At 44.4% G+C, this 26,758-nt stretch overlaps 1 protein-coding gene across 6 annotated transcripts in view; it reads right to left on the bottom strand.

The window, feature by feature from the left end:
• CUX1 (cut like homeobox 1) overlaps nucleotides 1–10,954 on the bottom strand; it is a 375,210-nt gene extending 364,256 nt beyond the window's left edge. For 2 of the 6 annotated variants that reach the window (XM_066382339.1, XM_066382340.1), the window contains exon 1: nucleotides 10,566–10,954. In XM_066382339.1, the coding sequence (XP_066238436.1) occupies nucleotides 10,566–10,628 (63 nt within the window). In that variant the 5' untranslated portion in view covers nucleotides 10,629–10,954. Of the gene's footprint in view, nucleotides 1–8,993; nucleotides 9,968–10,565 lie in introns of those variants that run through there. The other 4 variants (XM_066382341.1, XM_066382343.1, XM_066382342.1 and 1 more) reach the window with 4 other exon arrangements.
• Between the last annotated feature and the right edge of the window lie 15,804 nt (nucleotides 10,955–26,758).

Raw genomic sequence — 26,758 nt, 5'->3', positions numbered from 1 at the left:
CCCACATATCCCACCAGGATCACACCCTCTCCCTCCCTTGACCTGAGGTGGCTCCTCTTCCTCCTTCCTGTCGCTGTGTATGTCAGCTCCACCCCCACCCATGCTCGACCTAAGGTCTATGGCTCCTCTCAGCCCCCCTCCCTTAGTGAAGTCCCAGCAGCCCTTACTTCCCCAAATCCATGCAAATGATCGTGCAGCCAGACAGTGACGTCACCCCTTACAAAAATATCCTAGGTACTTTTCTTTGTAAATGAAGAAGCAGAGAAAGCATGCAGGCTATGAAGGCCACTGCTCTGAAATGGGGCTGGCCCGGAGCCGCTGCCCAGACACATGCCAGACCCACAGGCAGCTTCTGGGGCTGAGCACAAACGAGACATTTCTCTAGTGCTAACTCTCAGAACTTCTTGTCTCTTCCCACTCGCTTTCTTTGCGTCGTGTGGTTCTGACCATTCCAATGCACACTTTCCCCGTTTTTATGGAGAAGTTTCCTCCCATTTGGGCTGAGAGCAGAGTCAAAGGATAAAGAACTGTTCTACCCAATTCTAGTTTTTGTTTGTTTGTTTTGTAGCAGAGGCAGAGTCAGAGAGAGGGACAGATAGGGACAGACAGGAAAAGGAAAGAGATGAGAAACATCAATTCTTTGTTGTGGTTCCTTAGTTGTTCATTGATTGATTTTTCGTATGTGCCTTGACCAGGGGGGCTACAGCAGACCGAATGAGTGACCCCTTGCTCGAGCCAGTGACCTTGGGCTCAAGCTGGTGACCTCGGGGTCTCAAACCTGGGTCCTCCGCATCCCAGTCCAGCGCTCTATCCACTGCGCCACCACCTGGTCAGGCCCAATTCTAGTTTTTAAAATGTAATTTTTTATGTTTTATGAACCATGAATACAATTATGTATAGTTTAACTAACGTATATGTCACCTTGCAAAGAAGGAATTTAACAAATGGGAATCAAAAAGAAATCCATGTTCTATCAATGTGTACCTATCAGTAGCTGTCAAAACACAGCCATTTTAATATAACCTACCCGCCTCTGACAATCCTAAAAAGAATCCTATTTGCATTCTTTAGTTAACTTGCTGAATGAGTCCTAAATCAGAACACATGGGACTATCCCCTTAAATGAGGCCCACAGTTCTCATGCAGCAGGACTTTTTGGGTGCCCAGAATAGGATAAAACAGAAGATGCATAACATAAGGTGGACAGCAGGAGCATTAGTGCTAAGGACAGCCAGAAGGTACGGTGGGTACAAGTGGTCAGAAATACCCAAGAGGGAACCCAGAGCTCAGAGGGGAGGTCTCAGAGACCACCGCCACCCCTGTTCTGCTAGAAGACCCTTATTACCATACTTCCCCAGGTGCACATAAATCAGCTCAAGCTGTCTGACCTGTGGTGGCACAGTGGATAAAGCGTCAACCTGGAAATGCTGAGGTTGCCGGTTCGAAACCCTGGGCTTGCCTGGTCAAGGCACATATGGGAGTTGATGCTTCCAGCTCCTCCCCCCTTCTCTCTCTCTGTCTCTCCTCTCTCTGTCTCTCCCTCTCCTCTCTAAAATGAATAAATAAATTTAAAAAATCTTTAAAAAAAAAAAAAAAAGAAATCAGCTCAAGCTTTCCATCCCCTCTGGGAACTTTCTTGGCCCACCACTCCTAACCCCAACCCTGTACCCCCTATTTTGACACCCTTCCTCTGCAGCCCTCCAACATCTCAGGCACACAGCTTCAAGCATAGAGCTCTGTCATAACTGAATCTCAGCTGCCCCATCCACCTCTGCCCACTGAAGGCTGCCATCTTCCCCTGCAGCACAGTGCCTGGCACATGGGGGCTTTCTGGCAGCATTGGTTTAAAACGAAGGAAAGGAGTGTGTGAAATAAGGTTAGATACTCAGGTGTGCACAGGGAGAATGACGAATCTGGGACCCTTCCGAGTGGGACAAGGTTTAGGTAAGGTACAGACAACCATCAGCAACTCTGCTGGCCTGAGGAATGTGGTCTCCGTTCTGTGCTAAACTGAGCCTTTGTGGGTGTTTAAGGGAAGGAATTACATGATGAAATCATTGGTTTGGGAAGATTAATCTGGCAGCCACATCTATAATGGATTGCAACCTGTATCAAACAGACAACTCTGAAACAAGTAAAGGATACACAGCTCTTGTGTTAGAAAGATTTGGCTCTCAATACAACAAGCAGCCCCAATACTAACTGCATACACACATAAAAGATTAAAGTATCAGTTCATTTTTAAATGGCAGCATAATCATATACTGTACCAACAATAGCAAACCACTTCATATTCCCCTGACAATGACATTCAGCCATAACTGGCAATATCGCACTATCGTTCCTCTTCCAACCCCATGCCAATGACAAGTTGGACTACCAGGCTGAGGAGTGGGTGGAAGAGAAGAGTGATGACAGCATTCTCTTCGGGATGGCCAGCTCCAGATGGGTACTTACTGACTGCTCTCCAAGGTAAGTGCTTGCCAGGCAATGGCCATCACACTGGTCCTCAGGGCTTGCCTGTGACTGAGGCCGGTAGTGGACCAAGTCACCTGGACAGGCACCTTGCAATAGCCTGAGCTTCCTGTCTGGCTCCTAGGTCCCACTCATGCCTCCAAACCTGACCTTGTCTCTTACTTGGCTGAGTGATGTGACAGCACACAGCATTATGTAAGCAAGGAGTTGGGGTACAGCTAAAATGAAGCAATTCTGGTAAATAAATGTTTCTATATATGTTCACATGGATGCTCCTATAATAAGTTTTGTTTTAAAATTGTACAACTTGTAACATTTTTGCTGTGTAAACAGGAGAGGAAGATGGAATTTGATTTGCAAGTCTACTTATAATTTTTGTTGTAATTTGTTATGTTGCTGACTCAAAATCTTTTCCCTTTAAAAGGTTTATGTTCTACGGGCATTGCTATCTACATGCTTGGTGAGAATACAGCAGAACAATGTGAAACAGAAATAATTTGCTGTACATAAATCTGCATGGGTTCAAGTTCTAGGTCAGCTACCATGGTGAAAAACAGAAAATAAAGGACAGTTTCACCATATCTGCCACACCTTTCAGAATGAAGCAAAAATGGTGACAGGAGCAACAGAATGTTCCTATTTTCAGAGAATGAAAAAAAGTATTTTCCAAACCTAATCAAAAGCTAAATGTACAGTTCCCTCCAGCAAGAATTTTATTTTTAATTTTAATTTACATAGTATCTTTCTTCCAAGAATCTCAAGATAATGGAGTTCCACAAATACTTTTTAAAAAAGATGTCACAACAAAGGAGGCGACAGGCTGGGCAGGATAGGAGCTCAGAAGAGGGGCAAGAATGGCAGGCAGTGACAACAGCGACACTTGGGGCTGGCAGCAGTGGGCTGAGAGCGAGCTGTCCCAGAGCCCTGCCTTTACCAGCAGGCCACCAGCCTCGCTTACATTTGCAGCCTCAGGCTCTTTAGGACCAGGACTTACCTTCGTGTCATTTACTAGCCTTAATCAAATTATTTTGATCTAACTAGCAATTTCTTCCCTAAAAACAGGAAGGAAAGTGGCAATGAAACAAAGACCCTTACAAGTCCAAAACAACAATTGAACCAAGGTTTCTTTTCTATAATGAGTTCACATTCTTTTCAGTGAACTGTTAGAAAATAAAATATTAACAATTAGAGGGAAAGACCCAATGTAAGAAAGCTTGTCTTGCATTTAGGAGGAAACTGAGAAGCTTTTGAGTTTAGTTTTTTTTTTTTCTTCTTTTTTATAGCTGGGTGGACAGGATCTGAACATCTTACATTTAGAAAAAAGCTGTCAACATTCAAATAAAATTTTAATGACAGTAAGAATAGCATTCTATTTCTCACAATTTCACAATATTCACTTGAGATAGTTCGTCGATTTGTTTTTCCCTTAACCAAACTCGAAACACCTCACAACCATATATAACAAAACGTTAACTGCTTTTACTTATTGAATAAAAACAAACAGAAAAATGTCTTTAAGAAAACAGGCCCCATGATGACATACTCAGGATAACGCTAAGAACAAGCTTCAGAGTAAGCACTGCTAATTTCCTCAGACATTAACTTCATAATTCTGAGTCAAAAGCATCCAGGATTTCAACTGTCAGCTGACTGAACCTGCCAGGTCATGGACAAGACCCAGGAGGCCTATCCTGGCCTCCTGTGTTTTATAAAAGTATGGAGCCACTCTGTTGAAGAATCTAGTCAATTTCATATGAATCTCCTACCTGGCTATTTTTCCAGTTGCTTTCAGGAGTCAAGTAAATTCTTGGGAGGAATGAACACTCCCAACCTCATTCCTTTCCAGTCACCTGTCTGACAGTGTTTCTGAGAACAGGGCGCTCCTCTGAATAAGAACCCACACCAATCACCTTTGAGGAAGTTCCCAGGCTGCCCATGGCACAAGGCTCTAGTAAACACAAAAATTCTGCTCTGGGCTTCCTGCAGTAAAGAAAGCCATCAGATTCAAGTGAAGAAACTAACAACATTTATTTTGTGCACTAACATCATCCTACCGGAATTTAATTACGGCATGAATTAAAATTATTTTTATTATAGAGTTGTTTACTTTTCAAAGGAAAGATTCTTGATGGGATTTGCAACAAATTACACGTCTTTCAGAAAGAGTTGTTCACCCTCATTGTTTTTTAACTGTGTCATATTATGTGAATGAGATAGCATACCCACTTTTAAAAATCTTTAAGTCACAGCCCAGGCACATTAGCCCAGGTGCTTCAAAGCTGCTTCAGGCATGACACAAATAAGGGCAATGCCACTGGGAACTTCAGTCCCCATCCCAGGTAAGTTCCTGCAAGGACACCTCCTGCCCAGCCAAACACTACTCTATCAGCTTTCTCAGAAGCCAGCTGAAAAGCAGGACTGATTACAGCTCAGCAAACACAAAAATGTGATAGGACCATGAGCTCAATACAAATCTTAGTCATCCTCTTCAATGAAAGCAATACCCTGCCTGACCTGTGGTGGCACAGTGGATAAAGCGTCAACCTGGAAGACTGAGGTCGCGGGTTCAAAACCTTGGGCTTGCCTGGTCAAGACACATATGGGAGTTAATACTTTCTGCTCCTCCCCCTTCTCTCTCCCTACCTCCCTCCTCTTTCTCTAAAATTGAATGAATGAATGAGTGAATGAATGAAATCAATACCCAAACACCTACCAAAACTTGGTTCTTAAACATAAGACAAACATAGGACTATTAGCTGGCTTTGAAAACTAGAATAGGAAAAAAGACAATTCAGAATGCCCCACCACTGTTATTGAAATAGCCCCCGAACCATTATTTTAGGCAGTGGGAGGATGGAGGGGTTGCTATTTAAGTTTAAATCTCTAAATGTAGAGCTTTTAGGGAAAGTAGTTTCTCTCTGAATTCTAAATCATTATCAGGGTATAATAAATGTACTCAAATACTCATGACAATAAATGTTTATTAAATTAGAAATCACAAAATGAATTCACAACCTTTTTGCTATAAAAGTTACATTAATACAGATATTAAATCCCTTGTCTAATTATGCCATTCAAGTTCCTTTTTGCTCCGGGATCTGCACACTCAGTTATCTCAGGTGTCCAGGCATCCAGTTCCTAAAATGCCCAGCACGACTGGAACGTCCACGTAAACGGTAGTGCACACAATGAGAGGTCATGGGGCTCCTCTTCAAATAGCTTCAACAAAACGAATGGCCTTAAGTAAAAAGTGTCTCTATGCTTTGCTATAAGATTTAAACACAGGATTCCAAGAATTCCACCTGTTTCCAATTAGATAGCAGAATTGCTTGAGTGTTTAAACTACATTCACTTGCTACTTATACAAAACAATTCTTCCGGGTTTTTTGAACATTTTAAGTATGTTAAAATAAGATTAAGGGTCTGGTTTAAACAATCAGAGGCAAGGGAATTTCAGTTGAAACCAAAACTATCTCCCTGCAGCCATAATGCAGAGCTTCAGACAAAACAACGGGACAAGATATATGAAGGTCTATTTTACTTGTAAAAATCAGATCTTTAGTAGGGAAAGCAACTATGTATTTTTAAGTTATACATTAAGTAATTTTAAATAGGTTTTAAAATAACCTTTAAAATTATTTATGATCCTAAATGTTAGAATAACTTGTAGAGAAACTTTTAGGCAGCATCTGTGTTACAGTCCATCAGATATACTTGTCTTTTAAATAGGTGAGATTTACACAAGGCCAAATCTGTGAGCTACATAATGGAAGCACAAGTAGAAATTTGGCCGAGCTCTGTAGGATTTTTCACATGTTGAATGTCTCTATTTTTTTTTAATTTCTCTTTTTAAAAAAGGACAAGTTTTCCTCTGACAAATCTGTCCTTCCTTCATTTCACTGCAGATGTTCCTTGGGCTTTATAAATGAGCTGAAACGACTGGCTTTTTCTACTTCAAGCCTGGTTTTTTTGTATTAAGACCTGTTTCCTCTTCTAAGACATAGACTGTGAGCACAGCCTTAAGGAGCAGTTTTGACTACTGACTGCTACAGGTAGACCCTGGGGATGGGGGGGGGGGGCACGGAAACACAGACTATTGTTTCTGCACAGCTCTCACAAACCCTGGTGGGTTTGTTTTAATTGTACACAACAGGGGGACTTTTTTCAACAGCCATTAAAGGTCTTGGGCTCAATCAGCTCACCAGACAGCATTTTTAAGGTTAGCTCAGTGGATTAGGAGAATTAATTCCTGAGGGAATTGGCAATCTGTCTCCTTTCCCTTTCCAACTTTCTCATGTAGCTAACTACTTGTAGGAGATAGGTAAAATTGGGGAAGCAGGCAAAAGAGGTCTCTGTGAACCCAATGGTATCAGTAGTTATTGCATAACCTCATCCTCTCACTAATTTGCACCAAGACCAAACAAACAACCTACATAATTTCACACAGGAAAAATAAAAACTTTAGTCAATTGATAATGACATCTCTTCATACCCAACCTCAAAAACACCGATATTAAAAGAACCAAGAAAATAAGCAGTCGCATAGAAACCCTTGATTTGTTTACTCATTTCATAAAGAATACTCATGACATACATATTTCAATCAAAATAATAGACTTCTTATGAGACCAGTCCTGGATGATGTTTCCTACACATTTCCTTAACAGTTGAAAACAAAATAAAAGCAACCAGAAAATAGACTTTCAGTAAAACTGAAATTGCTTTCTTGTTTTGAAAAGAGAAAAATGTTTAAAGTTTACTTTTACAAGAGGCCCCTTAAAGGAAAACACTAGTCACCCTATAAGAGTAATGCCCCAAAGAAAGCAAGTCACTGGCAGGCCCATCCCAAAAAGCTTTAACATACAGAGTTACATGAGCTTGTTTTAGAAAGTTGTCCTCTTTTCAAACGTGTATTTAAAGGCAAATTTATACAATGGTGTTTTCCTCATTTAAAAAAAAAGAAAAAAAGCCTGGTTTTTACAAGTGTGGGATAGGGTAAAAACTTGTCCAACTAGTCTTAGCAACACCAGAGCACTGAAACTTCCATACCACAAGCCTTTGAGACTAAAAATGAAATGAAATAGAGCTCAGTCTTCATAAATTCTTTCTGGGCACTCACTCTGCATCCCATGGCAGCTTCAAAACAGACCAAGCAGAGGGACAAGGGCACAATCCTTGGCTCACTGGTATTCGAGAGGTGCACAACTGCTTTATCTTGCAGGGACCCACTGAAGTCTCTAACCTGGATCTGGGTCTAGTTGAGACTAGTCTCTTCACCCTCAGGTATCAATGCCACAACCCACACTGGGCTCTGCAAGCAACCTGATCTCAGTGGAAGAGGTTCTGGAAAGATGAAAAGAATCTGAAACCAATGAATTCTGTCTTCTCAAACTGCAGTCTCATTGGGTCACTTACTGTCTGTGGGAATCGAGATTACACTAAACTAGATATCAACTCAAAAGGCCTCTTCAGGGCCCAGAGAAAGAACCAGTTTAGTCTTATATACTTTGAACTTTGGCAGTCCATAGTCAACTGAAGTTTTCAAACATGCGATGAAGCGGCAATAGGAAATCATTTAAGGCCAAATCATATCTATGGGTGCTTAGGAAAGAAAATGATGCTTTTAAAAATTCAAGATCAACATCTACTCCTTCATTCATATAAACTGACAGGGAAACTTTCAATCCAATCCTAGAGTTACACAGTTAAATGTCCTCATGATATCCTGAACACTAATCACTGGGGGTGGGGGAGGATTGTCAAAGAGTTCATAAGATCTAATAACTCTCTAGAAATCAAATGCATTTCCCAGGCAGTTTTGCCAGGATGCTTAAAAAAAGAATGTCACATTCAGGAAGACAAGAAAAATAGAAAATTAAGGTATGTCTCTTAAAACTCCACAACGGGTTTTACAATAAGCACAAGAATTAAATTATGGTAAAAGGGAGCTATTTTTACTAAAACAGGGTAGACCAATTTATCAAAAATGCCATTTGGCTATGTTCATTAGATTCAGGAATCTAATTTACACAATAGACACTTTGGAGTAATCTATTTTAGTCAATAAATACTCAAACTCCTTTAAGTTTTAATCTTATCGGAAATACATATTTTCCATAGTCTTCTTCACAGTTAAATGAGAAATTTGAAGACATTTCATAACGACGATGAATCTGCGTTACCGTTCTTGATGTAGGCAAGGGCAGAAAACAAGCATATACAATTAAAGTTGTCAGACTCCATTTATATATGTTTTAATCCAGTCCGCTTCATTTCATACAAGCCTGCATCTGGATTTCATTTGCTTTCCTCCTAAAAGTATTGTAGGTCACAATCACCAGTCCTTCAGGTTAGGTAAGTTCCGCCAAGTTTACCTTCACGCACATTTTAGAGTTGGGAGCAGTAGCAGACCCCCAGGAACGGTGAGGGACCCCCCGGAGCGCCAGAGCGCCCTGGGCCCTTCTAAACCGTAGTCTGTCCCCAGCGTTCACGGAGCTTCTGGCCCACATGCCGCTCACCTTCAACTTGGCTCCCGCTAAGCACAACATCCACCTGGCAGAGTCCTGAGGCTGTCCAGGCGCCGCGAGCGCGAAGCTGGCAGGCTCCGGGCGGACCCCGAGGACGCGCCGCTCGGCTGGGTGGAAGGTGGATGGCAAGAACGCGCCCCCTGGGCACAGCTGCGGCTTGGGGCCCTGATAGGGAGCCCCGCCACTATCCCCGCGAGGAGCCCGGGGCTCGGCGCGCGGACCACGACACGGCACGCCACAGACCGCCGGATCCCCCGGGGCTTTGCTTTCTAGAACCGGACCAGAGAAGGCATTTCGGAGCCTACCCGCTGCGCGCTCCATCGCACCCTCGGACCCTGTTGGGAGGGCAAGGCCCGGGAGAAGTCCAAGGGGAGTTGAAGGGTTACTAGGGGACACGGGAGACGCTAGGCGCCGGGCGCGGGCCGCCGGCACAGACGGCGGGGAGAGGCGCCCCCCCGCCCAGGCAGACGTCGCGCCGGGACTCAGCGAAGGGCCTGCGCTTGGAGAAAGTTGCAGCCCCCCGCCCGTGCCCGCACCGGCGACAGCCGGGCGCTCCAGGGCTCCCTGACACACGGGCTCCGCGCGCGGGGCGCCCCAGCCACCCCTCGCAAGTTTCCCCAAAGCGCCCCTACCCAGGACCCTAGCCGCGGAAGAGCCGGTCCGCGCCACTTGGGTAGGCACACAAAAGAGCGGTGAGTCTGCAGGGTCTGCGGGTGGCCCCGGGGCGCCCGCCCGGACGTAAACAAACCCCGGGGTCCGCGCTAGGAGCCCAACAACGAGTGCGGGAGTGACTGCGCGGTCCGACCCGCTGACAGCGCGGGTCAGTGGCTGGAGCCCGGGCAGGGCAGGGCTGGGCTGGGCTGGGGAGCGCGGACACCCGTCAGCCCGGCCGCCCGCCCGCCCGCCTGGCCGGAGCCGGGCCGCGCCGCCGCCGGTGGCCGCTCTGACCCTCCCCCGAGCCGGCGGCACCACAGCGCCACCAGCCCAAGCTCCGCCGCGCCGGCGGCAGTGGCGGCGGCGGCTCCTCCTGGAAAGGCAGGCGCTTCACCCCCCACAGCAACTCCCCACAAACTTTCCCCAGGAATACGGCGGGCCGGGGGTGCGGGATGCGTGGCCCGGCGCCGCCGACCGGCCACAGCCCCCTCCCGGCGCAGCGCCGCTGCCGCCGCCGCCCGCTCCCCGCTCGCGCGCGCACCCCGCGGGCCGCCGGGGCCGCCCCCTCCCCCGTCCCGCCGCGGCCGCAGTGGCGGCGGCGCAGGGCCGGGGGGGCGCCCGGGGTGGGGGCCGACCCCGGGGGCAGCGGTGGCGGCGGCGGCTCCCGGCGCCATCTTGGGCTGATCGATGAATTGAACAAAGAGGATCAATTTCTGATCAAGCGAGTTATCAATGGGGGCCGGGGAGAGAGAGGGACTTGTCCCCGACTCGGCCCGGCTTTCCCCGGCACCCCCCTCCTCCCCGCCGCTGCGGCCCCCCGGCGGCCGGGCAGCCCGGGGCCCCGGGGGAGGCCGCGACCGCCCGCAGCCCCCACCCCCGGGCGAGAGGCCGAGAGCGGAGAAGCCTGACCTGCAGCTGCTGTAAATCAAAGCGCTTCCAATATTGAAACATCGATCCCACATTGGCCGCCATCTTGAGACATATTGAGACGGAGTGAGAGGCTGATAGAGAGGGGGCTGGAGTTCAGGAGCCGCCAGGAGGCAGCAAGCGGGCGGCGCCAAAACCCGGCCTGGAGCCGGCCGCCGCCGCCGCCACCGAGGACGTGGACTCCTCCTCACGGCGCCGCTGCAGCCATAGCGAACCCGAGCGGGAGCCGGAGTCGAAGCCCGAGGGCGCGGCGGCCGCCGCCGGGCCAGGCGCGCGCGTCCCCTACCCCTCCTCCCGCGCCCGGCACTCGGCCCGCGACCCCCGCCCCTCCCAGGCCCCCAGCCCCAGCGGGCGTGGTGGCCGACCCGGCCCCGAGGGGGCGCTGGAGGGCAGCGAGAGGGACGCTCCGGGCCCCCGCTGGAGGCCCCGAGGCCAGCTCACCTGGGGCGTGTGTAGGGCCCCCAGGGGTCGCGGTCCCGGGCCGAGCGCCGCCCCTTCAGTACTTTAGGTTGGGGGCTGCGGCCACGTAGGGGCGGGCGCGGGGACGGCGCGGCTTTTGCTCGCCCTTTTGCTAGGCACCGAGCGCACCGAGCTGCGGCGACCACCTGCCGGAACCCCTACTGGGCACCGCTGGGGCCCACAGCGGCTGGCGTGTGCGGTGCGCGCTAGCCGCGCACACACACCCACACACCCCGGTACCCCAGCGGGACTTAGAGACTGAGCCCGCCTGGGACAGCTGTTTCGTGGTGGGGGGAGTGGAGTTGAGAGAAACCACCCCTAACCTTCCTGTAGCCGCTCAAGTTAATGCTGCGCGGACCTCGCTCTGCACCGCACCGCACCGCAAGCCCGGTGGCCAGCGGTCGGAGCAGCCCCTATTCTCCTGAGCTGCGCCAGCTTAGGCCACGACAGGAAAAGTCTTGGAGCACAGCTCTGTATTTCCCCCGCACAGCTTCAGCGGAACAGCCCTAGAAACTTCCTGTAGTTCAGACACCTCGATTTTCACTCCTTTGGGTGTAGAAACTTGTAAAGTGTGGGAGCACTTATAACAGAAAGCATGGTCCTTAGTTTACAGTAATGCTAAAATTTAAACCAAAAAGTCAATTCTCTTGATTTTTTTTCTTCACAGAAACCTGGCAAAAAGCACACGTTTTATGATCGTCATCTTTAATTGATTACATACACGTGTGAGTTTTAGAGTTTCCAGTAGGAATACGTACTTTTACTCTCGCGCACTCTTTAACGTGTAATTAGTTAAAACAAATCCCCAAACTCCTTAATCTTAAAATTTATATGTAAATAAAATCTGTATGGAATACAAAATAAAACATGTGAGATATAACTGCTGTTCAACTGAATTCGAAGATTTGGCGCTGATCATTGGAGTGAATTCAGCATTTTTGAATGAAAGGACTGGAAATGAAAGTGCCCAGGATTTAAAGAACACACGAGCCCTCTGGTCTCGCACTGCTGACCAGGAGCTTCAGATGAGTCAACTCTTGGTTCCTGAGGTCTGGAGCGGGGGTTCTCTCGGTGTCCCCACCGCATCCTTGGCTAGCAGAAGGGGCTGGAAACAAGTGGATGGGAGCGCGCGGGCGCCAGGGGGTGCGTCGGAAGCCTCAGCCCCAGATAACATGACACCGCGCCACGCGAGGCACTCCCGACCTCGGACGCCTAGGGCCGCCAGGGCAAGGGGCGCCGAAGCCCGCGCTTGTCGGCCCGCGGCCGCGCTGCAGCTTCGACAGCGCCGCCCGGTAGAGGGCAGCGGCGCCCTGACACTCGGGTCCCCGCGCACGTGCCCACCGGCTCGCCGCGCGCCTGGCCACGCCCTGTCCCAGAGCCAGGCCTCTGGCAGGAAACTGCATTGCCACCTCTGGCGATTCCTGTCCCGACGAAATGCCACATCTAACAATTCCTCCCCTATCCCACACTTGCGGGTACCGATGCCTTCTCCTATTTGTGCGGTGGCAGGCAGACGAGACCTCGGGATAGCCCTAAAGATGGCTAGACAAATAAAATGTGCAGGGACTTAAAAAAAAAAAAGTCCTCCCTGGGGAAGGCTCAAGGAAGGATCAGGGAAATGGTTTGGATTTGGTGCAGATGTTCTCAATCTAATTATCGTGTCAATCCCCTGGGTTTGAACCAAAAAAAGTAAAATATATATGACCTGTGTAATACTCCAGAAATACATCTGGTTGGAATTCAGGGTTTTGAATAAGCCACTCCATTATTTTAGAAATAAATTTGATGAGTATTAAATACCCTTGTTACATTTCTGTTTATATTTACATTATTTATATGCTAACTTGACTTAGAAAAACATTACATTAACTGGCCCAGAGGTTAAGCTCTTTTTAAATAAAATTTAGATTTCTTCTACCAAAGTTTTGGTTATACAAGGCTTCTTGCTGGGGCAGGGGGAGGAGGGCAGTTTAGAATAACTTTGCCAGCACCACAAATGTTACCACTTTAAAATGGCATCAAGATAAACCACTGATCAAAAATTAACTGAGTGAAATAATCAACGGGGAACTAAAAGACTTTTTAGAGTAAAAATTCTTCTCCTTGAGCATAGACAGACTAAGAATAAATTATATCTACTTCTAAGAGGCTATCTTCTTTCTTCTCACTATTGTAGTTCAGGAGGACCTATTGCCATCTAAATATAGTGGGTCTACAAAGCTGTGTACTGTATAAAATACTCAGAAAATGTTAAGGTTTTAGGAAGGAGAGAGATTTCCATTAGCACTTACAGAGACAATAGAATAAACTAGCCCAGTACAAAGAAGCACTTTGACTCAAAATTGATGTTAGAATGAAGCACAAATAAAAACAATCCAGAGACATTCTTTTCACTTTTTAATGTTCAGGCCCTCTCTTGAGGGGAAAAAATTTCCCAGTTCCCAAGTATGTGAATAATGTCCCCAGCTTCCAAAAATCAAATCTTGAATAATCAGATGAAGGTGGAGGGGGCTGACCAAATGACATTTGTTCCTGACACCTTTAAATGAAATAACAATTTAGCACCAAAATAAGGCAATAAATAACTAATATTGGATCTCAGAATTTCTAAATTTCTTTTCTGACTCATTTTATTTTGCCTAAGAAAGGCTCAGTAGCCATATTGGGATGTGATACTAATGAGTATAACTTACAGGAAATTGTAAGGCACTTTTAGAAGTTCACATGTTCCTACCTTCCTGACATTTGGTGGACCCTCCTGTCTCCCAACATCTACATATAGTTGATTAAATCCATTAAGGTGAAAACCGGAAAATTCTCTAAAATGCCATATGGGTTGTTTATTACTAAATTGATCCTCCTTTGGTAGTCCCAAGAAAGGAAAACACATTACCTTGTTTTCTAGAGATTCTAATTTAGTAATTATTCTCATACACTTAACCTAATTCCTTGAAGGAATTAACTGTCAAGAATTTCCTCCAAACTTGAAAATGACTTACAATGTAGGGCATCATCATAAAAGACTTTTGTCCCTCACAAAAGAGTCTTTATGTTCTGCGATCTTATTTATAATGGACTCATAAAACTAAATTCACATAGAAACTTTAAAGAAAAGTTAGAGAACAATCTGGAGTTTTTAACCCCAATCCAAAATAATGAAAAAAAATCAGAAATCTGAATTCTATGTAATAATATGCTTATAAAGAAAACTGAAAAGATTCATTCTAAAATCTTAATTCACTTTCTGAATATTTTTATATTCAAATTAGACTGGTTTTGAATAGTTTTCAACAAGAAATATTTCAGATAACCAGAGACAACACATAGTGCTGAATGTTTACATCATTATTTATTCACAAATAAATGTAAAGGCATGACTACTTTTTGATGCATGGTAGAAATAAATAATACTCCTAATAAGTCATATAGGAATCTCAATTTTACAAATATAGAAATTGAAAATTATATCAAGGTATTGAAGTTGACTGAATTTGTACATGTTTTAAATTTAGCAATAGTTAAAGCCAGACAGAAATTTTGAGACACTTGAAATTTGAAAAGGTCTTTCCCTTAAATCAAAAGATTATGAATAACAGAAGGAAATTATGCTTTCTTCCTTTTGTCTTTGGTGACTGCCTGCCAGAACAATTGGCATAGACTACTGGAATAAATAAAAGGAAGATTCCAGACTCTCTCTTTCCCCCTCTCTCTCTCTCTCTCTCTCTCTCTCTCTGGATGGAGCTCAAGCAAACCAAACTACTTTTAATTGTTTTGTTTTTTAAATAATACTTTATGTTAATTATTTCTAAGTACACTATTCACTGTACTATGTAAATACCCACCAAATAAAAGTACACATTTTGCTGCATGTAATTACATGCATAGTACATAATTCATCTCTATACGCCAAATGTATATGTAGTTATATAATTGTACCAAGAACCTGCCAAACTTGTAAGAACAAACTATAATGATTTCTGAACAGTAGACTATCCTATTCACCACCCTCTTAGCCTCTCTCTGGTGACAGCATCTCTCAGTCTCTAAGACCCTTTTTGGAATCTTCAAAGACTTACTTTCTGGCCCACCATTTAACTCTGCCTTCCACTTCTGGACGGCATATGTTGATGCCACTAGCTCTCTCTAGCTATCTTTCTACACCTCTAATGATTATGTTCTGTTCTCCTCCACTTGTCTTAAACAAGAAAACTTGCAGCTCAGTCTTTCAGATGGAGGTGGCTTACACTTGGAAAATACATCTTGCTTACTGGACTCAACTGCTCACTGCTTTGGGATTTCAAGCCTGCAGAGGGACCTGAGGCTTCCCATCATCCCACAAGTTCCCAAACCCCACCCCACCAGCCACACATCCTCACCTGCGTATCTTTTAACAGACTCAAAGTCTAATACCAATGTTCTTGAAATTTAGAGTTTACTGAAATATCATATCTCATTTTCCCCTTTTTATCTCCTCTTCATCATAAGATACCTTGGTAATGTCATATATATTTCCTGTGCACTATTGAAATAAAATGCCATTCTGTATGACTCTTACTGATGTCATTGCTGAACCACTAGAAATTAATAGTGTACATCATCAGTAGCTTGAAAGGGCTTGAAATATTTAAAGAACTATATAAATATTATTATCCAGCTTAATGTAAAGTGCAAGTTCTGTGTTAAAACCTTATATTAATTCTTTTTCTTTGCTCCTGGGAGATATGAGCCATATACATTCTATTTATATTGACCTTTCATTATTAATATTGCCCTTACAATATCAGTTTGCCATCCAACATTTTAAATACACAACTATGTCCCAAGTGCCAGGACATATAGGGCATAATTTTTCAAAGTTGTATTCAAAACATTAAACAAAATACTTTGTTTCTCAACAAGATCTTTTATGACAGTTGTACGGTTGGAGTTGAATGAAGATTTGTTTTCAAGAAATGTAATTAGATTTTCTTTTGTCATAAGCACTGTCAGATTTGTATTTGGGGGGGGTAAGTGTGGTTTGTAGGATTTTGAAAGCTTGTTCCAATGGAAAATAGAACAGAAGACTGTTCTCATTCCCTCAAGCTTCACTCACATTAAATGTTTGATTTAGTATCAGTTTTTGAGAATCCATATTATAATATCTTTAGAAGTTTAAGTAGCTAGCAGAATCTCACCAGATGTCAAAATTTTGTTTGTGTGTGAGATAGAAAAAAGAAGCCAGGAAAGTGGGCCTTCAACCTAGTGACTTTTTTTCTTATTAAAACATTTACACACAGATAAAATCTGAAAAACATAAATGTTAAACAAAAGAATAAACTGAAAATATTTTCATCATGGAGGTATTTCTAGTAACAAATAAAGCAAAACAAAAAACAACAAAATGAAATGACCTAATGTCCAACAATACAGAAATTATTAAGTAAATGATGAAATAGGGTGTAGCCATTAAAAACTATGTTTACTAAAATATGTAATGACATGGGAAATGTTTGTCACATAAGAGGAAAATGAGACATGGTATGAGTTCCACTACAAATAATAGCATACTCTATATACATATAGAATGTTGAGGGAAAACACACTATACCATTAATAGTTGGGTGTCTCTGAACAATGAATTTATGGGTTTTATTTTTAAAAAAAATTTATTTATTCATTTTAAAGAAGAGAGACACAGAGAAAGAGAAGGGAGGGAGGAACAGGAAACATCAACTCCCATATGTGCCTTGACCAGGCAAGCCCAGGGTTTCAAACCGGCGACCTAAGCGTTCCAAGTCAATGCCTTATCCACTACGCCACCACAGGTCAGGCTTTATGGGTTTTATTTTCTTTAACATTTCTGTTTGTAATATGACTTCTCCATGAGCATTTGCTACCTTTATAATGCAGGAAAATAGCAGATAACACTTAAAATAAAGATATGAAAAAGCCCATGTCATTTGTTTAAATAGTAATTTAACGCTAACCTAGAGGGGGGTAGCATGATCTAGTAATTAAAACAGACAATTGAAAAGAGAGGGAAAATCATGTCCTAATTTTGCGACTGAGTCACTGTTTGACTTTGCCTCTGTTTCTTGCCTGTAAAATGGGAATAATTAATACTTTCTTGTAAAATGCTTTTGAGCTCTCAAGCAAAGATGCTATAAAGGTGCCAAGTGTTGTTCTATTAATGCTAATTGAAGTGAGTATAAAATACAAAGGCATGCGAGAGAAACTGAAGTCATTATGGTCTAGTGAAAGAAAGCGCAGGGGATACAATGCCAGATGCCAAACTGTGACTGTGTTCTTTAGAAAGGTTTTTTGGGAGACGGGGGGTGGCAGATAAGGATGTCACCAATAATGTTGGAACATCTACTGTCCAATCACTAGAAACTGAATCTTGACAAAGGGCTGTGTCAGACAATGTAAAGAAACATAGGAGCAGTAAACAAGGTCCCTGCCCTTAGAAGCTTACAGTTTTGTTTGAGAATAGGGCAATAACATGTGGAGGGGAAATGATTCAATCTAAGCACAAGGGAAACAATATTCAGAAAAGAAACTGATGAAATGCTAATACATTCCATAGCATTAGTGTTGATTTGAGCAATGAACTGAGATTTGTTCTCAGTGTAGATGAGCAAATGATTTCAGAAATGATGGGGTCTTAGACAGAAGAGGATGTAAAGTGTGGAAAGAAAGGTGAGGGTATTTGGGATCAGGAAAAGCATGCGCGAGCAGCACAGGCTAAACCCATACAAGAAGGGACACAGTGAGTGGGCTGTTCAGCTGGAAACCCAAGAGGTGGAGAGCAGGCTGGCACCTTAAAGATCGGCTAGATGGGAAGATGCTGGCAGCACCTGTGGACGGGAAAGTGGGGAAACTGCCATTGTGGACAACGTGCCACAGTGCTGCAAGTGATATGCAGTTCCTGCAGATGACCCATTCCTACACCAGTGCGCATTTCTAACTCATCGTGTCTGAAAGGACCCTGGCTTTATCTGTCCAGTCTGTGTTTAAACAGCAGACAACCACAGTGTGAGATGTAGGTTCAAATTCTTGTGAGGAATGGTTTGACCTTGAGCATGTTAGCTAACTACTGAGTCTCAGTTTTACAACAGAAGTGTGCACTTCATCGTGTGCAGTGAGGATTAAATGGGGAAATTCACATAAACTGCTTCTATCACTAACTGTATACAGTAAACACCCAATAAAAGTCAACTGCCGTTATTTAATCTCATTCAACTGCGTTACATTCACATGCCCTAACTTTGCTTTTCTGCATTCTTTCTGATATTTTCTACCATTTATTTCACAAAGAAGCAGACTGAGATTCAGAGCACCAAAAAGCTGTTTTCTCAACAGGACTGCCAAACACCTGCTCAATTCTGATGACCTTAATGACCAGATCTCAGGGGCCCCTCCCAAATGCCTTTTTAAAGTAATTAATGCTTTTATTTACTTATTCCTCCAACAAATATTTATTGAAGGCCTACTCTGTGCGAGCTTGGAACGCAAGGGAGTTCTCTGCTCCTTCTCCATCAGAGAGCTGAGAACTGTGGGAAGAAATCCCAGAGTGACAGAGGAATGTTCCTTGCAGCCTTCTCTTCCTGTACCATGTCATTGCTGGTTATTAAATGCCTTTCACCTCCCTGAAATACATTCTTCATGCCACAGAGCATTGTAATCCTTCAGCCTTCTCTGTTTTGGCAACGTAAGCACTTATTACCAGAATGAAATCTCTGGTAGGTCTGACCTTGGCAAGAGCTATTCTCATATTCAACATCAAGGCCTGTTTACCCCGAACCTTTTATTTCAGAAATCAGGGCTGAGACCAGAACCACATACAGAGAAGCAAAGTTTCCTGCTTTCCCAGGTGTGATGAGAAATAAAGCCAGCTCAAATCTGCAGCTGCTCCCAGAACCTAGAAGAGGGTGGGGCCGCTTGCACGCACGCACTGGGGCACTTGGAAAGGCACCGTGGGGGAGTACAAATGAAGCCAAATAAAAAGCATAGTTCCTGTCCTGGAGAGAGTTTAAAATCTGGCTGAGAAGGCTTTAGAAACATATAATTGGTTTCATCCTATATGTTATTTGATATAGACAAGAAAATAATATCTGATGGAGATAAAGACCCCATGAACCTCAACTGCACACAGGTCCATTGCTGTAGCTGGTTGATTCTGCTCTTGAGACACAAGGTCCAAGGCACCCAACCCCATCTGACTCAGCTATGGACCTCCTTTATACCTCTTTCCCCTTTGTGGACTTCTGAGGTCAGACCTCCTGCAAGTAAAATATATTATGGAAACTCTTGGAAGAGGGGACATCCAAGGGCCAGACTGAAAGTCCCAACACAGAAGAGTCACCCTTGTCTGTAAAACCACCTAATGACAACAATTATGATCCACTGAGCACCTGCCATCTGTCTCATGCTTTATGCAGCTCTTTCTGTAAACCTAGCCCAGGTTTTCAAGGCAGGAAGCATTATTCCCCTTTCACATAGTATAAGAAGACAGACGCAGAGCGGTAGAGACTTCTCCAATGGGATTTACTCACTGGTAAGCCAAAGTCTGGGCTTTCAGCACCACCCTAGACCTATGTGCAATGCTCTGTCACACCTGGGCACCAACCTGATGAGAACCTACCTGGGACATGGCACAGGTAGCCTCTCTTTCACCCCTTCAGGAAGTTGTGGGTACTGCCCACCCAGGAGGGATCCCTCCATCTTACCTTGCAGCAGCCTGCTCGCCAGCAGTCCTTCCCGGTAGAGGTTTTATCTCCAGACATTTCTCTGCAACAGTGGAGGCTCCAGACCCCCTGCTCCAGGGCATCTATGACAAAGATTGATAACCTAACCTTGGTCTTGAATGAGACATCGATTGCAAATGAGAGACAATAGGAAGAGTCTAAAAAGCACAGAGTCCCCCTGAGTACAGGCAGATGGGATGTTTGGCAATCTAAGCAGTTGGAGAATGATATGTTTTCCCAGTCATCATTGGGAATCTCCTTGCTAATTAATTGCCCAGGGTTCTTACTTCTTCACTTTAGGGGAGTCTGGTGTAATGGCCTGTCTGGGGAAGTATCTGATTAACAATCCCATTCTGGCTACAAGTCTGCCTGGGAGGGTGGGGTCACGGATAGTGATTAGTCTAAGGCGTGCAGTTGAGTAAAGCGATTGCAAGCCATTCCCAGTTCAGTATCTTACCCTCTCTCATTCCTAAATTTGATACTGACTTGTGAGTGGGAGGTGAGATTAGTTTACACAAGCTCCGTTTATCCGATAGCATTTTATTACCAACCAAGTCGGACCAGGTGGTGGAGTTTGGTTTTGTTTTCTTTTGGAACTCTTCTGCGTTTTACTGTTGAGCCAGTTACTTCCCACCCCCACCTTTAGATGCTGTGTTTTGTCAAAACGGGCTCCCTTAGAAAACAAAAAGAAATGACCCCCTCGCCCCCGTCCTATCCTCTGTATCCTGATCTATTTAAGACATTCTCTTCAAACAAATCCTGCCCCAGTTTCTCGAAGGCCTTCTTCCCCTCCTGCCCTCCACTGGGTGCATTTGACACCAGCTCAAGAATCTTGTAGCTTCTCGCCTTTCCATTCCCAGTGGAATTTGTTATTCAGCACTTCAAAGCAGAGACTTGTTTGCACCTCTTGTTTCAAACAATAGGCCAAATTTCCTGTCTCTGCTTCTCTTAAAAACTGCCTCCCTCACGCTCCCTGGAACAATTGCAGCGGCCACTCTACAGATGAAGAAAGGAACTAAATCCTCACCCACCCTTGTCTCAGAGGAGACGGGCCATGGGGCAGAAAAGGTCATAGGTGTGAACATCAGACAGGTTAGACCTGTGTGCAAACTCTAGGCTCTGCACATATGAAGCTGGGCAGCTTTGTTCAGAGAGGCTCTATCTCTGAACTATAACTAATTTGTTGCATAGGGCTGTGGTAAAAATGACATGAAATGATGTCACAAACTCCTTCCTAATGGTGGAGGTTAAGAGTACATTCCCTGATTCCACGGTGCCTGGATTCAAATCTCAGTTACAACATGTTCTTTCTCTGTGTCGTTGGGCTTAAATTGCTTAAACTCTGCCTGCACTTCCTCAGCTGTGAAATAGAATAATTACTGCACCTACCTTGTAGGATTCAAGCGTTAATACACAGAAAGCATTGGACTTATGCTCAGACATCACTCAGTGAAGATTTTCTTTTTCTTCCTCCTTATTCTTCACTCCAGAAGGGATCTTTGGCCCCACTCTCCCTCAACCGGTCTGTTTCGCTGTCTCCTGTCTCTAACTCTTTGTAACTATCACAGTTTTGTTCAGCAGCCCAGATCCTTGTCAGAGAATGTTCATAGCCCATTGGGAGTATACTTGCTCAGATTTTCTCATTCCAGGAGCCTGGTCTTTGCTTAACTTCAGGATGAAGAAAATGCCTGAGGGACGGACCCACAGCACTACAGTTTTAGGGTGGGGGATCTATTCTGTATGATGCCGTAATAGTAGTTATATGACATGCATTTCTCCAAACCCATAGATTATATATACAATGCAGAGAATGAAATGTAATGTTAACTATGGATGTTGGTTAATACTAACACATCAATATGGGTCATTAATTGTAGCAAATGTGTCATGCTAATGCAAGATGTTAATGATGGGGAGAGTGTGTGGGGTGTGAGGTATACAGGAATTCTCTTTACTATTTGCTCAGTTTTTCTGTACATCTACTTCTAAAAAATAAAGCATAGTAATTTTTTAAAAAAGGAAAGCAGGTGCTTTTGCATGCCTCTGCCCCCTCCCAACACACAAATAATGACCAGCAACCAGGAAGTGACAGACACTCTTCATAGATGACCTGAAATTAACAACTGTTATCTTGTCCTCAGGTCATATAATAATAGCCTACAATGAGCCAGTTTTTTCCCTGGAGGTAGTGAACTAGACTGAAGGAATTCTTAGGGCCTGGCCAGGGGTCTCTGAATAAAGATGCCTTAAATGTCTCCTAAGTTCTGGAGTAAACAGTGTTAGGAGTTGACAGCCCTTACCTTCTTATCACTGAGTTCACAGAGAAGAAATTACTGTATCATTTCCCATCCCCCTTTCTAGTCTTGAGCTCTGCAGTAACCATGGTAATGGACTTCTTTTTCCCAGGCTTTGGGCCTCTATCCTGGAGCCACTGGCCTTATCATTCTGATTTGCTAGCCATGGTACAGTGGTTGAATGAATCTCTGAAACTTCTCTCTGAGTCCAAAGGATCCAAAGCCCAAACTCAATGAAAGAAGCAATGGATCCCACAAAGTAAAAACAGCCTTCCTGCCCAATGCAAATCCCCCTGAGTAACTGAGGTCTGATGGTCTAGTGTTCTGAAACCAAGATTACAATGACCATGGAGTAAAAAGCAAACACAAATGGACAGAAGAAACTTCAAAAACATATTTTAAACACAAGGAATCTTCCCCGGCACATCCTGTCTGGTTGCAAAGTTCCCAAACTCTTGCCCTGTGATATTGAATTTTCATGACATGTCACTCATAAATATAACCATTAACTTAGATATACTCATACAGTTTGTCATGGAAGGAGGTTGGCCCCACTGCTGTTATCAGGTGCTAAGGTTGCTAGTGATCCAGCAAAAGTCAAATATAAGGCAATGGAATGTGATGTAAACAGCAACATTGGAAATTATGGTAGGTAATTATTACCAGTTCACTTAGCAATGTGATTTTGCAGAGAAAGCACAAAATGGTGAAGCAGAACATGTGGGGTCAGACCAGGACATGACACTTGCAGGCCATGTGACATCCTCAAGCCTCTCTTTCTCATCTATAAAATGGGGCAATAGTATTTGCCTCACAGACTTATTGCAAAGAGTATTTAAGATAAAACATGGCCAACATCTGGGAAGGTAACAGCATATGTACCTTCCTTACAAGAAGGCTTCAGATCTTTATCTTTTCTTTTTAAATTGATTTTTGGGGGAGAGAGAGATAGAAACATCAATCTTGCTCCTGCATGTGCTTTGACTGGGGATCGAACTCATACACCTGGTGCATGAGGACAGTGTTCCAACCAGCCAAGCTACCCGGCCAGGCCAAGGTTTTAGATCTATGAATGATGTTTCTTTAAAATTTGCCTGAGCCCAAGAAAATATAATAGGTGAAAAATGAACATAAAATGATGCATCTGTGACATCTTCTCTATTTTGCTTTGCATTATAAATAATTTATAGCATTAAAAATGAGTTAACAGCAGGTCTTTGAGGGACAGAAGAAAATACTTTCTAAAATGAGGGATAGTCTTCATAATGAGGGACTGTTAAGTAGAGGGAAAATTTAGAATTTAAGCAAGCATCTTTTACGTAGTTATTAATCTGGTTGGATAGAATAGTTAATAATTAAATGGTATTACTGCAATATAAGTAATATTTTATTAGGCTTAAGTGAAATGTAGAGTTAGGAACTTAATTTGAAACATTACCTACTTTGTTATTCTATTTTTCGTAATTGCCTATGTTTGGAAATTGTTTTCCTTTCTGCATTACATTACCTGTCTATATGCTTAGCCTTTTGCTTTATTTATAAGGATGCTATTTCTTGTGTTTTAAGGAAATTGATATGAAAACTTTAAATGACAAACTCCAAAGCTAGCTTCAAAAGTTTCTGACTAATCACTAATGAAATATCCATAACAGATGAGGAAGAAAACATAAATCACAATGAAATATAACTTCATTTCATAAATGTCTGTTTGTTTGACAGCTTTGGAAATTTTCTTTGTCATTTTGTAAATCGATACAAAATACAGCTAAACACCAGACTTAGCTGCTCAGCCTGAAACAGAATAAGAGATTGAAAGCTCCTCTATCACCAGCTGTCAATTGCTGAAGATCATATTGCTGAATGCAAGAATTTTTTTCTCCATCCAAACATTACTGAGTCTCCATGAACTCTCACTAAGGGCCAGATGCACATACATTATGGTTGTGAATTCATCACACAGAGGGATGGACAGCTGGCAGTTATCGGTTTAGTTGGTCAATACAGACAGAATGAGGAGGAACCACTACTAGCACCACCCGCCCTCCCATTTCTCCCATTTGGAGACTAAACAGTTCACTCTGACTACCTAAAGAGCACCGATTAACCAGCTATCCTAACTTTCCTTTTTCTTTTGTGCTAAGACTTTTCCTTCAACACCACCACCTTCTCAGAAGCATTTACCTAGGAGCAATGATTTCATGCAGGCACGTTAGCTCCCGGACCCTTAGCCCATTTCCCTGAAGTCCCTCCTCCACCCCTTGCCCAGTTCATTGTCATTCTCATTCACTTTTCCCCACAGCTACTCTCCATACTTTACTCCCCTGCCCTGGGCCCCAGGGAGGCCACTCTGCCAGACTCCGTCGCACTCTGGCTTCCCATTGGGTTAAGCTAATGGAGTTCCTGTTTTGTAGAATATTGTAGTGAGAGGCAGGAGAGGCTGGGGCTTTGCTTGGTCACTCGCTCCCTCCTGCTTTGCCTCTGGAGTCTGTGTCCTCCCACAAGATAGCTTCTACCAGGCCATCCCCTCACTGGGCCGTCCCTCCCTCCAGTGTGGCTCCAGCCATCATAACCCTTCCCTGCCCCTTCCGACCTACAGGTAGTACCAGCTTTCTGTTGTTGCTAATTTTAGGGGGCCTCAATATCCTTGACTGGCTTCCTCAACTTTGGCCATACCTCATACCTAGTTCCTTCTTAACATCTCTTGAATCATTTCTATTTGATTCTTGTTTTCTGCTAGGTCTTTGCCTGATACAGCAGAAATTTCATATATTTATGAAATTTAATATATTTAATTTATATATAAGTGAATTAAAATGAAAAACAAAAACATGCATGCAACTCTGCAAAGTAGAATTCCGTTAAGATTTGGTTCATGTTTGTCCTGTTGTCAGTATGTATAACATCAAGTTTCTAAAGCACCCCTGGTTGGCTTATCTTCTCTGCTAACCTCTAAGAGTGGTGAGGAAGGGGCCAGATCTGTCTTCCTCTCTCTCACTGGTTTGTCTCCAGGGTCTGGCTCTGTCAGTAATGATGTGTTGAATGAATGAATGAAGGCATTAATGACTGGTTTCATTCAAAGAACCATCTCTTGCTGGGGCTGAGGCAATGGTCCTTTGCAGTTTTGATCTGACAGCATTTAGCTCTGAGGATTAAGGGAGAAACCACGAAAGCAACATGCTTGAAGGCTGAGACAATTTGACTCTGTTTCCTGAAGCACAGAGAGAAGAAAAGGGCAGTTGAGGATTATACACTCTTTTGCAAATGGCTCACAAGGTACCCTGGGAAGTCTTACAGAAGCCTGCCTGCTCTTCAGGGAGGCCTGTGGTTTCTGAGCCTGCCTGGTGATTGCAAAAGATACTTCTGCAAAGTAAGGCTGTAGCTGCGATTCTACACAGGCACAGGAGCAGAGCGCACGACCTTCCCAATCGCTGGGGAACTGTGACAGGGAGAAGGAAGCCCAGCAGCCAGCAGGGTAAATTCAGACTCTCCACTTGAAGAATGGGGTCATAGAATTTAGCCTGGAAGGGTGATCTGAAGATGAGGTGTGTGTGAGCTCTCCACAAAAGGAGAACTTTAACAGTCCCTCTTGGAAGAGAAAAACTGGTAGCAACTCAGCTCCTGTGAGATTTCACACACCTTAAATCTTGGGCATCAGGATCACTCAGTTATGATCATCACCAAAAAGACAGGGTCAGGGGCCCTGGCCGGTTGGCTCAGTGGTAGAGCGTTGGCCTGGCGTGTGGAAGTCCCTGGTTCGATTCCCAGCCAGGGCACACAGGAGAGGCACCCATCTGCCTCTCCACCCCTCCCCCTCTCCTTCCTTTCTGTCTCTCTCTTCCCCTCCCGCAGCCAAGGCTCTATTGGAGCAAAAGATGGCCCGGGCTTGGCTTCTGCCCCAGGCGCTAGCGTGGCTCTGGTCGCAACAGAGCAACGACCCCCAGGGGCAGAGCATCGCCCCCTGGTGGGTGTGCCGGATGGATCCCGGTTGGGTGCATGCGGGAGTCTGTCTGACTGCCTCCCCGTTTCCAGCTTCAGAAAAATACCAAAAAAAAAAAAAAGGACAGGGTCAGGGAGTAAAAACAGCATAGGCTTTAGACTAGGCAGGACCCAGTATGAATTCAGCCTCTCTGTCTAGCTGGATGACCATGCCTAAATTGCTGACACTAGTGGAAGTCACCTCATCCAGAAAGTGGATGATCATGCCATAGATCCTCAGCAATAGTGACTTCAAGTGTGTGGGTTCCAGGATTTGGGACCAGCCCTGAAGCTCTGTGATCTGTGCTAATTTGCAATTTTCCTGGATGCCAGCAGGCAAGTGCACAGGAGCTGGTCACTTTGCCAGAGAGTTATCTAGCATATGGTCCGGCATCCTTATTGGGCTCTACTCACACTGTGTACCCATTTCAAGTATGCTACAGTATATGTTGTGACTTTGTGATTTGGAGGCAAGATTACTTAAAATGTGTAGTAGGGGAAATAATTAAGCATAGTAGAAGCTCAAATTCTTAGAGCTAGGACTAATCATTAGGGTTCCACCTTGGTGTCTGCTCATGGTGTACTGGGGGCTATTTCAAGCCCTCTGGCCAAACTCAGAGGAGGCAGGCTCTGTGGACCCACTCTTTGGTAAAGGCAGTGCCCCCAGAGGGCATAGTAAATGTGGACTTCTCCTCCAGGCTGGGCTGGGCTCTACTAGGTG

This window comes from Saccopteryx leptura, chromosome 4 (assembly GCF_036850995.1).
Source record: "Saccopteryx leptura isolate mSacLep1 chromosome 4, mSacLep1_pri_phased_curated, whole genome shotgun sequence".
In the NCBI taxonomy this organism is placed as follows: domain Eukaryota; kingdom Metazoa; phylum Chordata; class Mammalia; order Chiroptera; family Emballonuridae; genus Saccopteryx; species Saccopteryx leptura.
The sequence above is the reverse complement of the archived record's forward strand: the minus strand, read 5'-3'. Positions and strand labels throughout refer to the sequence as shown.